We start from the raw sequence: 13531 nt of genomic DNA on the forward strand, positions 1-13531 counted from the left end.
AACTCCACACTCACTTCGTAACCATGTTAGTCTCAAACATACACCAGTCATACACCAACCAACACGTGGTACTTACAGTCTGATGTTCTCACCTGGATCTTTGTGCACAAGAAATTACGGGTAATTTACTGCAGTTTTCCTCTGGGAGCTTGAATTCCTTGCCTGTGCCCTATCTTTTTATGAATTTCCTATCCCAGCAGAGGCTGGTAGTCACCCGAGGCCACCAAAGGTGGGGCACATCCCCGGGATCAGTTGTTCTCCCCCTGAGAAGTGGAAATTCATCGCGTCAGGGTCACCAAATTTGTGATAAAATTCACTCACCACAATCAAGTAGATCAATCAATAAGGCAATTTATTAATTCGTTGATAAGGAATAGGCAAGCAGCACTGGGGACGTGGGGAGTCCATGCTCCACCAACACACCTGTCCTACCCCTGGTCACTGCCCCTTTTACAGGCAGTGTCTGGTGGAGTCATGTCGTGCTTACTGTGCTGGGGTACAAGCCCAAGCAAGCTGAAACACGTTGGCTACCATTCAGGTAACAGTAGCTACAAGCCCCCACCAGGTCTGGACAAGGCTGGAACATGTTGCCAGGTTACACTCCTAGCAAGCAGGTAACAGCAGCGACAAGTCTGTTCATATCCACACAAGCTCGCGTTTTCCTTGTGCATAAAAAGTGGATACAATTCATAATTATAGTGACAAAATAAAAAATACATAAACACAAAAGGCAAACAATTTACAGCAAAGTGATTTAAACAAAGACAATGAAATCATTAGATTTTCCTGTGTCTCATTTCCATGCTTTACTTTGAATTCAGTATTCTTGTTTATATAGATCCCATGGCGCATTTTCATAATGACAAGAATCACTATATAGCATCTCACAACCATGCCCTCCTGAGGAGCTGATCAGGATGAGCTCACAGGGTGGCTGGCCTGTAGAGCAGCCTCTGGCTTTAGAGAGATAAAAGTCTGCTTGTCAATGGCCCTGGCCACCTTGGTTCTTCTCTAGATCTGCTCTGAGGAGCTCAAACTCATACTCTATGATGTCTGGCCATTCCTGTACCACTTGTTCCAGATTTTGAATTCTTTGGGAAAGCTGCTGGACGTCCTCCTTCAACGTAGATTCCACAGTCGATGCAATATCCCCCTCCTTCTTTCCTGAGAAGAAAGAAAAATGTCACTGGGCCACTGTTGTTTCCTCCTTGAGTAGGAGACCAGCTATCTGAAACAAGCATGCCCAAAGGCTCTGATTTAAACTCCCTGACACAGGGGCTCTCTTCAGGGCTCTCCTGTGGGTGTTTTTTTTTTGTCCTCCTTGCTCCTTCCACCTTAGAAATCCTCAACTCACAGGAATTCAATTTGGACATGAAGGCACAATCTGGAAATGGTTTTCCTTTACCCTCAGACTCGTACCAGGGAGGGAAGAAGAAACACAGAGCAAATTTTCATCTCTTTTCAACCTTTCATTTGTGCTTCTCGAAGCCCCATAAAAAGAGCACCACCATTGAAAAGTGGGCCAGAGGCTGAATTCTCAACCCACAATGGCTTGAGCCAGCATGAATTCCAGGGCTTTCCCTGGCCTGCTCTGGGCTGCTCCTTGCCATGGCTTTGCTGGCTGCAGCTGCAGCAAGAACAGGCCCCAGGGCAGGGAAGGCCGATCCTTCCTCAGCTTTCCCTGCCCTGGGGCCAAGAGGCTGTTCCCAACACACTTTGTGTCCAGGCTGAGCCAGGCCCAGGGCCACAGGCTGGGGCCAGCCAGGCCACATTGGAGTCTGTGCCCAGCTGAGTCCTTGCCCTGCCCAGCACCAGCTCCTGCAGGCAGAGCTGCTCTCCGCAGGCCCTGCGCTCACAGACACGGCCAGGCTCTGCTCAGGGAAGCTCCTCTCCCTGCTGAGCAGCAATGGGGAAACAAGGCTGAGCTCACACGTGCCCCTGCATGGGACCAGCAGTGGGGGAGCACGAGAAGGGCAGTGGGGAGAGGGAGAGAGATGGGAAATGGACTTCAAGGGGGAACCCTTAGCAAGCATCAGGCAATGAGAGAACTCCCAGCACACACCCACAGCCAAGATGAGGGACACAAGAAGGATTTTGTGCACCTGCACCTGCAGAGAACACTTCAGCATGGAGGAGTTTCAGTGCCATGGATCACAGAAGCTGTTCCCCATGCAAGGACTGTCCCTCCCCATGCCCTCTGAGGAGCTGAGCAGGCTGAGCTCACAGGGTGCTTGGCCTGTAGAGCAGCCTCCGGCTTTAGAGATAAAAGTTTGCTTGGCAATGGCCCTGCTCACCTTGGACTTTCTCCAGCTCTGCTCTGCGAAGCTGAAGCTCATACTTCATGGTGTTAGGCCAATCCTCTACATCTTCTTCCAGAGTTTGAATTCTTCGAGAAAGCTGCCGGACATTCTGTCTCAGCGTTGATTCCAGGGCTCGTGCTCTTTCCTTCTCCTTCTTTCCTGTGAAGAAAGAAAAACGTCACTGGGCCACTGATGTTTTCTCCTTGAGCAGGAGACCAGCGACCTGACACGAGCATGTCCAAAGGCTCTGATTTAACCTCCCTGACACAGGGTTTCTCCTCAGGGCTCTCCTGTGGGTGATTTTTTCCTTCCTCCTTCCTCCTTAGAAATCCTCAACTCAAAGGAATTCTGTTTGGCCATGAAGGCACAATCTGGAAATGGTTTTCCCTTTACCCTCAGACTTTTAGTAGGAAGGGGCAACAAACACAGAGCAAATTTTCATCTCTTTCGAAGCTTTCATGTGTGCTTTCTCCAGCCCTTGAAATAGACCTCCAGCTTTGATAAGTGGGCCACAGGCTTAATTCTCAGCCCACAATGGCTTGAGCCAGCAGGGTATACCTGCTGAGTCCTTGCCCTGCCCAGCACCAGCTCCTGCAGGCAGAGCTGCTCTCCGCAGGCCCTGCGCTCACAGACACAGCCAGGCTCTGCTCAGGGAAGCTCCTCTCCCTGCTGAGCAGCAATGGGGAAACAAGGCTGAGCTCACACGTGCCCCTGCATGGGACCAGCAGTGGGGGAGCACGAGAAGAGCAGTGGGGAGAGGGAGAGAGATGGGAAATGGACTTCAAGGGGGAACCCTTAGGAAGTGTCAGGCAATGAGACAAGTCCCAGCACATGCCCTGCGCAACAATCAGTGACACAAGAGGGACTTTGTGCACCTGCACCTGCAGAGAACACTTCAGCATGGAGGAGTTTCAGTGCCATGGATCACAGAAGATGTTCCCCATGCAAGGACTGTCCCTCCCCATGCCCTCTGAGGAGCTGAGCATGATGAGCTCACAGGGTGCTTGCCCTGTAGAGCAGCTTCTCCCTTCAGATGGATGAAACTCTGCTGGGTAGTGGCCCTGCTCACCTTGTATCTTCTCCTCCAGCTCTTCTCTGAGAACCTGAAGCTCATGCGTTATGGTGTCCAGACATTCCTCTACATCATCTTCCAGAGTTTGAATTTTTTGGGAAAGCTGCCGCACGTTCTTCTTCAACACTGTATCCAAGGCCAAGGTAATATCCTCCTCCTTCATTGCTATGAAGAAAGAACAATGTCACTGGGCCACTGTTGTTTCCTCCTTGAGTAGGAGACCAGCGATCTGACACAAGCATGTCCAAAGGCTCTGATTTAACCTCCCTGACACAGGGGCTCTCTTCAGGGCTCTCCTGTGGGTGTTTTTTTTTTGTCCTCCTTCCCCCTTACAAATCCCCAACTCAAAAGAATTCCGTTTGACCATGAAGGCACAATCTGGAAATGGTTTTCCTTTACCCTCAGACTCGTACCAGGGAGGGAAGAAGAAACACAGAGCAAATTTTCATCTCTTTTCAACCTTTCATTTGTGCTTCTCGAAGCCCCATAAAAAGAGCACCACCATTGAAAAGTGGGCCAGAGGCTGAATTCTCAACCCACAATGGCTTGAGCCAGCATGAATTCCAGGGCTTTCCCTGGCCTGCTCTGGGCTGCTCCTTGCCATGGCTTTGCTGGCTGCAGCTGCAGCAAGAACAGGCCCCAGGGCAGGGAAGGCCGATCCTTCCTCAGCTTTCCCTGCCCTGGGGCCAAGAGGCTGTTCCCAACACACTTTGTGTCCAGGCTGAGCCAGGCCCAGGGCCACAGGCTGGGGCCAGCCAGGCCACATTGGAGTCTGTGCCCAGCTGAGTCCTTGCCCTGCCCAGCACCAGCTCCTGCAGGCAGAGCTGCTCTCCGCAGGCCCTGCGCTCACAGACACGGCCAGGCTCTGCTCAGGGAAGCTCCTCTCCCTGCTGAGCAGCAATGGGGAAACAAGGCTGAGCTCACACGTGCCCCTGCATGGGACCAGCAGTGGGGGAACACGAGAAGGGCAGTGGGGAGAGGGAGAGAGATGGGAAATGGACTTCAAGGGGGAACCCTTAGCAAGCATCAGGCAATGAGAGAACTCCCAGCACACACCCACAGCCAAGATGAGGGACACAAGAAGGATTTTGTGCACCTGCACCTGCAGAGAACACTTCAGCATGGAGGAGTTTCAGTGCCATGGATCACAGAAGCTGTTCCCCATGCAAGGACTGTCCCTCCCCATGCCCTCTGAGGAGCTGAGCAGGCTGAGCTCACAGGGTGCTTGGCCTGTAGAGCAGCCTCCGGCTTTAGAGATAAAAGTTTGCTTGGCAATGGCCCTGCTCACCTTGGACTTTCTCCAGCTCTGCTCTGCGAAGCTGAAGCTCATACTTCATGGTGTTAGGCCAATCCTCTACATCTTCTTCCAGAGTTTGAATTCTTCGAGAAAGCTGCCGGACATTCTGTCTCAGCGTTGATTCCAGGGCTCGTGCTCTTTCCTTCTCCTTCTTTCCTGTGAAGAAAGAAAAACGTCACTGGGCCACTGATGTTTTCTCCTTGAGCAGGAGACCAGCGACCTGACACGAGCATGTCCAAAGGCTCTGATTTAACCTCCCTGACACAGGGTTTCTCCTCAGGGCTCTCCTGTGGGTGATTTTTTCCTTCCTCCTTCCTCCTTAGAAATCCTCAACTCAAAGGAATTCTGTTTGGCCATGAAGGCACAATCTGGAAATGGTTTTCCCTTTACCCTCAGACTTTTAGTAGGAAGGGGCAACAAACACAGAGCAAATTTTCATCTCTTTCGAAGCTTTCATGTGTGCTTTCTCCAGCCCTTGAAATAGACCTCCAGCTTTGATAAGTGGGCCACAGGCTTAATTCTCAGCCCACAATGGCTTGAGCCAGCAGGGTATACCTGCTGAGTCCTTGCCCTGCCCAGCACCAGCTCCTGCAGGCAGAGCTGCTCTCCGCAGGCCCTGCGCTCACAGACACGGCCAGGCTCTGCTCAGGGAAGCTCCTCTCCCTGCTGAGCAGCAATGGGGAAACAAGGCTGAGCTCACACGTGCCCCTGCATGGGACCAGCAGTGGGGGAGCACGAGAAGGGCAGTGGGGAGAGGGAGAGAGATGGGAAATGGACTTCAAGGGGGAACCCTTAGCAAGCATCAGGCAATGAGAGAACTCCCAGCACACACCCTCTGCAACGATGAGTGATACAAGAGGGACTTTGAGCACCTGCACCTGCAGAGAACACTTCAGCATGGAGGAGTTTCAGTGCCATGGATCACAGAAGCTGTTCCCCATGCAAGGACTGTCCCTCTCCATGCCATCTGAGGAGCTGAGCACGATGAGCTCACAGGGTGTGTGCCCTGTAGATCACCTTCTGCCTTGAGATGGATGAAAGTCTGCTTGGCAATGGCCCTACTCACCTTGGTTCTTCTCCAGCTGTGCTGTGAGGAGCTGAAACTCATGCTGTGTGGAACCCTCCAATTTTTTGAAATATGCAAGCAGATCCTCAATTTTATTCTTCAGGTCCTGAAAAGCCTTGCCAGTCTTTGATTCCAGGTCCTTTGTGATCTTGGATTCTTGGTGCTTTTTGGTCTTCTCCCTCTCTCTGTTTTCTGTAGAAAAAGATTAGCGCCACTGGGGAACTGACATTTCTCCCTTGACTGAGAGACCACCTATCCTCTCTGAGGATGCTCATATCCTCTTTTAAAAAGTCTCTACTTAAGGGTCTCTTGGATCTTGCTGTTCTTTTCTTCCTCTCTCTGGAGAAGTAATCACTTCAGAGGAATTAAACATTGAGCTTAAGGTGCAATCCAGAAATGGATTCTTTTTTTGCTTTATTTCTTTGTTCATAGGGAAAACAAAAAGCTCAGACTTAGTTCCCTCATGTCCTGCCTGTTTACCAATTTGTTTGCTTCAGACCTCTTTTTCTTTAGATCATCCTTTCTAATTCAGGTGCCTAGGAAAAGAATTCACTCATCCCGGAAAAGCAGAGATGTGGAACTCACAGGCTGATGCACCTTTGGGTACCAGTTACCAGTACCCTGCCTTTCAAATCCTATTCCAACAGGAGTTTGCTCTGGGAAGGAACCTTGGCCTCGCTCCTGTAGCCCCAGTTTTCTTCCTGACACTGAGACTTTTTCTCTAACAGATTTTGCCTGTTGTAAGGAGTTTTTTGGCACTACTGAGCACCCTTCTTAACATGGGCTTTGAGCTTCTGTGCTGCTGGTGAGGAACACTGGGAGGAACTCCATTGGCTCCTCACGGCCCAAAGGCCTGGACATGGTGGAGAGCCCAGGTCACACTAAATTCCAAGTGTTCCTTGAGGGAATGACATTCCCCTGCCAGCATCCCAGCTGGAAAGAGCAGGGGCAGTTGAACAGCTGGCCTTAGAATCCAGGGGGTGGGATCCAGCAGAGGCCAGGCTGTCCTGGTCTGTGCTGGGAAAATCCCACTGCTGGAATATCTCTGCACCCTGGGATCCTGGGGTCCTGCATGTGGACTGGATGAGGAAGAGCATGGGGAAGGGCACTATAACAAAGGACTGGCTGGAGGCCTTTGGAAATGGGAATTTATGGACAGTGGGATTGTTTGATCTGACTGCACCAGGCCATCATGCACAACAGACCTCTGAATCTCCTTCTTGCTTTGCAGGGTTTAGTTTCCAGGTAGTTTGGGCAAGGACTGGCACTGACATGCACAGAAAGGCTTCTGCCTTTTGTCCCTGCAGCTAAGCCCAGGATGTGATTCCTCCTTTAATGCTCAAAGAAAGGAAAAGAAATCCCAGAACGGATGTGCTATGCCTTTGAAATTGTTACCAATTACAAGGAACATCCTCTGCTAGGGCAGGACCTGACTCTGGTCAAAGAAAGTCAGCCCTCTGACCAAACTGATCCCACCCCAAAGCCAGGCCTTCCACTGTGCTCTTGGGGGAGAGACTTCCACTGGCCTTTCTTCTCTCAGGGATAACACATCCCATCCCATCCCATCCCATCCCATCCCATCCCATCCCATCCCATCCCATCCCATCCCATCCCATCCCATCCCATCCCATTCCATCCCATCCCATCCCATCCCATCCCATCCCATCCCATCCCATCCCATCCCATCCCATCCCATCCCATCCCATAGGTTCCCAAGGATGGCCAGAGACAAGAGCAATGGCATACATGAGTCCACACTTACTTAATTCATCAAATACCTTGTCGATTAATGTTACTATGGCTTTCTCAGCCACACAAACAGCTAGCACACCTATTGGATATCAGGTACATATGAAAACAAAAACAAAAAGAAAATCAGGACATTTAACAAGGGCCTTTCCCCAAGGAACTCCAGGACTGCACTGAGCAGGTTCTGGGGCAGAACACATCCCGCAGTTGGCCCACGAGCCATGAGGTCCTGTGGACCAGGAGCCCCACAGCAGTGCTGGGGTTTCCTGACCCTCACTGAGGGCCACTGAGGCTCTCCTGGGCCAGGAAGCTGCCTCAGCTGCCACAGCACTCAGGCACCACACAGGTGCCTCAGTCCCAGCAGAGCACAGCCACCCTCAAGAGGGTGAGACTCTTCTGCCTCACACTCCGGGAGTGGAGAGGAACCTCTCAGGTCCCTTCACTGTCCCTTGGCACATTCATTTCAGTCTGACCCTCAAAGCCTTGCTCAGCAACACCCCCTGCTAGAGTAGGACATGTCTCTGGCCAAAGAAGGTCAACCCTCTGACCAAACTGATCCCACCACAAAGGCCAGGCCTTCTGCTGTGCCCTGGGAGGGCTTCTGCAGGCAACGTGCTTGGGGGAGAGACCTCCACTGGCCTCACTTCTCTCAGGGATAACACATTCCATCCCAAGGGTTCCCAAGGATGGCCACAGACAAGAGCAATGGGATACATGAGTCCACACTTACTTATGGCCTCATATTGGCCTCACTGGAGGTCAACGCTGCCATGAACTCCTTTCTTTGTGGCCATTAGGTTCACATGAGAAGAAAAAGTAAAGCTTCACTATTATATTTCCCTAAGGATTTTAAAATGCACTGAAGAGCTTTTTTGGGACTCATATAAGCCCTCTACTACTCAAACCTCTGATCTACTCAGGGTTTTAAAATTGATTTATTTTCCCTTCCATCACTGTCTAAATAGAACTAATGCAGCTCTTACCCAGCGTTTTACGTACACCCATGTTTCTTGTCTCCTGTGTCCTTTTCTCGAGGTTCAATCTGCAATGCAAGGGAAAACAGGGGAAAAATCTCTGTGGTGGGCACAGGACTAGAGAGGATAACACAGCTGATAAGATTCTGCTATTCTCCCAGCTGGTTCCTAACCCATCTTCTCTGCCTTGGAGCTCTGAGAATTCTCACAGACACACACATCATCTTCCTTGATCAAAATTAAGACCTTCTGCTTTTGCAGAGTGCAGAACCTCGTGTTCAACCCCAGCCACAATTTTCCACAGAGGTACGAGACCATCTTCCTTCAGACTCATATCTTGGAGGTTATCTTGACCAGCAATGAAGAAATGACAACTGACCTTGGCTGGCTGCCAGGCGCCCACCAAACTTCTCTCAATCCCCCCCTCAACTGGACTGGACATAAAAATATGACAGAAGAGCTCACATAAAGCCTGGGACATCCCTCACCTGGTGCCATCCTGGGCAATCCAGACTCGACTTGGGGATGATTGCTTTGCCTTCTCAGCAATTCCCAAGAGAGCAGCAAGCCGAGTAACAAAGACAAAACTGAAACCACCTCACTCCCACCCTCCCCTCCTCCTGGTTATGAACACACCTGGTGCAGGTGGCTGGGGGCAGCTGCAGTGCCAGGTGCAAGTTGAGCTCCAGGTGGGAGCCCGAGACAAGAGCCCGTGTGCCAACAAAGCACAACAAAGGGCAGCAAGGGTGGTGGCACAGCTGGGGAAGGGACACCGAGAGACCCAGCAGGAGCTGAGGGCTCGGGAGGAAGAGCCAGACTTGAGCCTTGGGCTGCAGACTGTGAGGGGATAAAACTGAGGGGCTCTTTTGTTGGAGGAACAGCTCAGGCCATTCCTGTGTTACTGCACTGGGAGTAAATGGCTTTATGGAATCAGACATCTGAGACTCTGCTGTGGGAAACCTGGGCTGGAACCAGGGAGGACACAGGGGCTGGGTGTGGGACTGGGGGGTTGTGGGGAGTCCAGCAGGGCCCATTGGGGCACTGGAGCCACTGCTGTGGAGGGCTCTGGTCCCAGCACTGAACACCTCTGGTGGCCGGAGTGTGATGGCCAGAGAGCCTCGGGAATGCTCCGACTGGGAAGTTTCCTTAACACCCTCTTCTGCAGAGCTGGCTGCAGAAAGCAGGGCCTCGCTGACCCTTCCAGCAAAGCCGCCTGTCCCTTCTGACCACATCCATCAGAGCAGCAGTGACGGGGTGAAGGCAGAAGCAGGGACTGCTCAGCAGTGAGGAAAGGTCTGCTCAGGGCACAGCTCGCTGCCGTGCTCTGCTCTCCCTCTCTTTCTTGCACTCCATTTCCCTGAGCTGTCTGCTCCTCGTGAATTTTTGTCTTCTTTGCCCAGGGCCACGTTCCAGAGAAGGAGGAGGATCTGGGCTGAATTAAGGGACTGCCAAAAGCTGCTGCATGTCAAGAAAGCTTTCCTGGTGTTCAAGGGGAGTATAGACCCGGCTGAGGAAAAGAGCTCCACTGAGGACTGTAAATAGAGAAATTCCAGCAGGGACCCAAGAGAAGTCACAGGCCCAGGCCCATGGCTGTCCCATGGGTTCACCCCAGGATTGAACTCAGCTCTATTTCCTCCCACTACCTTTTCCAATTCGGCTCTGATCTGAAAGAAAGGAAAGAATATAAATGGCATGAAACGTTCAATATTTGAGGAGTTTTGTCCTGAAAGCAGAGCAATAGAGTGATGGCTTCTTAAACAGAAACAATGAATAGATGATGTGCCCATGGAGTTGACCTGAATGTGCCTCTGCTATTATGAACACAGACATTTACCTCAGATCACCACTCATGGAAAGATGGTTGTGCCTCCAGGAATGGTTCACCTCACTTCTCACAGTCAGAGACAAATTGTTCTCTCTGTCTCTCTCTGTCCCTCTCTCATATTTTGAAGGAGCCTGGATAACAGGTTTAGACAGGAATATTAATTTATGCAGGGTCAGATCTGTAATCCTGAGCCAAAGCTGAAGCTTTGAGGAGAAAAGATAAAAGGAAGGTGTAAAGAGAGGAGAGAGGAGGAGAAGAAAAAAGAAAATGAAGGGGGCGGGGGGGGAAGAGAGAAGAAAGAAAAAGTATGGTTGAAAAAAAAAAAAAGAGAAAAAGAAGTAACTCTCTCTTCTGCATTGTCAGTGATGTCTCTGCTGGCCAGAGACCAACAGAGACTGGTCTGCCAACAAAGGCCCATTAACTTAGATATTCTGAATCATGCATTGAGTCTAATACAACATTAATACCAGTATTTGAGCTAAATCCAGGAGGACTGTATGAGTGGTGGTGAAATCTCATTATACTTTACCTGGAGTGCTAAGGTGAGCTACTGTTTATATTTTATATTTTATATTTTATATTTTATATTTTATATTTTATATTTTATATTTTACATTTTATATTTTATATTTTATAAGTTATACTTACTCTATGAAATAATTATTCATTAAATATTCAGACTAAACATTTATCTAATCAGCCAAGATAAAAAAACCAAACCATTGGCCATAATGCAATTATGGCCGGAATCCAGGCTGTGCCTAATCAATATGCTACTTACTTTTTACTTTTCTCCCAGTTAATGAGTAGCAACAATTCTTGCTATCCAATTAAAAAAAAATATATACATATAAATAAGGCCTCAATTGAGAATTTTTTCTCATTGTAGGAATGAATTAGGAACTGGATTGTATCTATAGACTGTAGGTGGGAAGGGACAATGGACTTTGAATGGGAATTCTGTGAACTTTATGGTCTCCCTCCAACCGTTCTGGACTGGCCCCCACCCTCTGCAGCACAGCTGGGCCTTGATGAGGCAAAGACACTGAAAGCCCTGGGGGCTCTGGAGGGCAGCAGGGCTCCTTCAAGCCTCAGCAAAGCCCAGCGAGGGCCCCAGGAAGGTCCAGGGAGCAGCGTCCTTTTCCCATTCCATGGTCTCTGGCAGAACTGCTCACAGCACTGGAGGGGTCTCAGCAGAGCCCAGCCCAGGGAGAGTTCACTGCTGTGAAATCTTGTGAGCAGGGGCTGTCACTGCTGTGAATTGCCAACAGTGATTCCACTGGCCTTGCCCAGAGGGGCGACTGCAGGTGCAGATTGCTCTGCTGCAGATATTTCTGTTTGGGCACAGTCACGCTTTTGTTGCTGGTTTTGTGGTTGCAGACACTGATATTTTTAGGGAAATCCCACCAGCACTTGAAGGACAGCTGGGGGATTCCCACCCCAGCGCCCACCAGTGCAGCGGTTCCTGCCTGGCACAGCCCCCCTGTCGCTGGGCAGGTGTGGTGTAAATGTGCTGGGCACAGGAGTCAAACCCTTCCCCTGGCCGTGCTCCTGCCCCCACAGCCCAGGGTGCTGTTGGCTTGCTTTGCTGCTGCCTCATGTGCTCACCTCCCATGTGCTGCCTTTTCACCCTGGAGCTCGGTCAGCTCAGCCAAGAGCCTCATGAGATGGGTGCTTTACTCGTGGCTTCTTGGAAACACCATTCCTGCCCTTGGAAGAGGCTGCCCTGCAGGGCCTATCAGATTTCCTGGGCTCCTTCACCCTTCAGAGCTGCTGCCCCTGCTGCCACCTGGTTCAGCACCCCGAGCTCATCAAAGTCTTCTCCTCTGGAGCCCCAGCTCTGTGCTTTGCTGCTGGCCTCAGTCCCTGCCCCTCGGTGCCTGGACCCCACAATTTCCTGGCTGTGGCAGCCCAGGCTGGCACTGATGAGCACATTCCTGACCAGCTCTTCCTTGCGGGCCAGGCCCAGATCCCCGTGAGCATCCCCCTATTCCCCTACCAGGCAGCTCTGCTGAGCCATCATTCCAAGATCCCCACGCTGTTGGAACCCTTTGCTTTGCCTGGTCATGAATGCCAGGGCAGTTGCCATTCCCCATGGGAACCTGCTCACTGGCCTGGACACCCCTCCAGGTTGCCCCCAGAGCTCTTCTGCCAACTCCCCCTGATGATCAAGGAGTTTCTAAACTGCCAAGACAGTGTCCTCGCTTTCTGACCCCTCCACTGCTCACTCACACAAGTCAACCTTTGCCCATCTTGTTGAGGATCTCCAAATATCCCAGGTGCTCTTCACACCTCCCATCCTCATCCTCCATGACGTTCCCTCTGGCAGAGCTTCTCCCCTCCCACTGCATTCCACCAGCACTCAGGCACAGCCTTCCAAATAATTTTGGGATGTTTCTGGCTCAGAAAAAAAATTACATAGGCATTTTCTGATCTCAAAACAAGCAATTTTGGGTTGTTAAGGGCTCAGAAACTCCCATTCAGGAGCATTTGGGCTAAGAAACTGCAAGTTTGGGAGCTTTGGGACTCAGAAACAGTGATTTAGGGAAAACACTGATTTAGAGATATTTGGGGGCTCTGAACAAGCCCAAACTTTAGGCAGCACTGGGGGTGAAAAACTCCAATCTAGAGAGCATTTGGCTCAAAACCACTGATTTGAGGAACTTTTGGCCTCAGAAAGTCCCATCTCGGCAGCTTTTCAGCTCAAAATTCCAATTTAGGGAGCTCGTGGCCCCAGAAACACATGTTTAAGGAACTGCAGTACTCAAAAAGGGATGTCAGGAAGCTTTGGGGGTCAGGAAAAGCAACTTGGGCAGCTTCAGGGCTCAGAAACACCAATTTAATGAGCTTTGGGGCTCAGGAAAAATCAATGTCCAGGGACTCTGGGCTCAAAAGCAGCAATTTAGGATTCTTTGGGGCTCAGCAATACCACTTCAACGTGTTTTTGGCCTCAAAAACACCATTTGGGGAACTTCACAGCTGAGAATGCAGAAGTTTCAGGAGCACTGGGGCTCAGAAACACCCACCTGGGGAGTTTTTTGGATCTGAAACAGCATTTGGGTTCAGAAATAATGATTTAGGAAGCATTGGGGCTCTTAAACACCGATTTAGGGTCACACAGGCCTAAGAAACCCTGATTTGGGGAGTTGAAGGCTGAGAAAAAATCATGTCAGGAGCTCTGGGAATCAGGGAGAGTGATTAGGGGATATTTTCAGATCAGAAAGAGCGATTTAGAGAGCTTTTGGACC

At 50.6% G+C, this 13531-nt stretch overlaps 1 protein-coding gene across 8 annotated transcripts in view; it reads right to left on the reverse strand.

The window, feature by feature from the left end:
* Positions 1-331: 331 nt before the first annotated feature.
* The window catches only part of LOC148217474 (uncharacterized), a 13833-nt gene continuing 633 nt past the window's right edge, over positions 332-13531 (reverse strand). The window contains exons 2-10 of one of the 8 annotated variants that reach the window (XM_088158667.1): positions 10293-10414; positions 10102-10122; positions 8468-8526; positions 7498-7566; positions 5736-5927; positions 4661-4825; positions 3370-3537; positions 2295-2459; positions 332-1164 (exon numbers count right to left, since the gene is read on the reverse strand). In XM_088158667.1, the coding sequence (XP_088014793.1) occupies positions 983-1164; positions 2295-2459; positions 3370-3537; positions 4661-4825; positions 5736-5927; positions 7498-7566; positions 8468-8526; positions 10102-10122; positions 10293-10309 (1038 nt within the window). In that variant the 5' untranslated portion in view covers positions 10310-10414 and the 3' untranslated portion in view covers positions 332-982. The remainder of the gene's footprint in view (positions 1165-2294; positions 2460-3369; positions 3538-4660; positions 4826-5735; positions 5928-7497; positions 7567-8467; positions 8527-10101; positions 10123-10292; positions 10415-13531) is intronic. The other 7 variants (XM_088158668.1, XM_088158669.1, XM_088158673.1 and 4 more) reach the window with 7 other exon arrangements.

Source organism: Sturnus vulgaris, unplaced genomic scaffold, assembly GCF_052056855.1.
Source record: "Sturnus vulgaris isolate bStuVul1 unplaced genomic scaffold, bStuVul1.hap1 Scaffold_84, whole genome shotgun sequence".
Lineage (NCBI taxonomy): Eukaryota > Metazoa > Chordata > Aves > Passeriformes > Sturnidae > Sturnus > Sturnus vulgaris.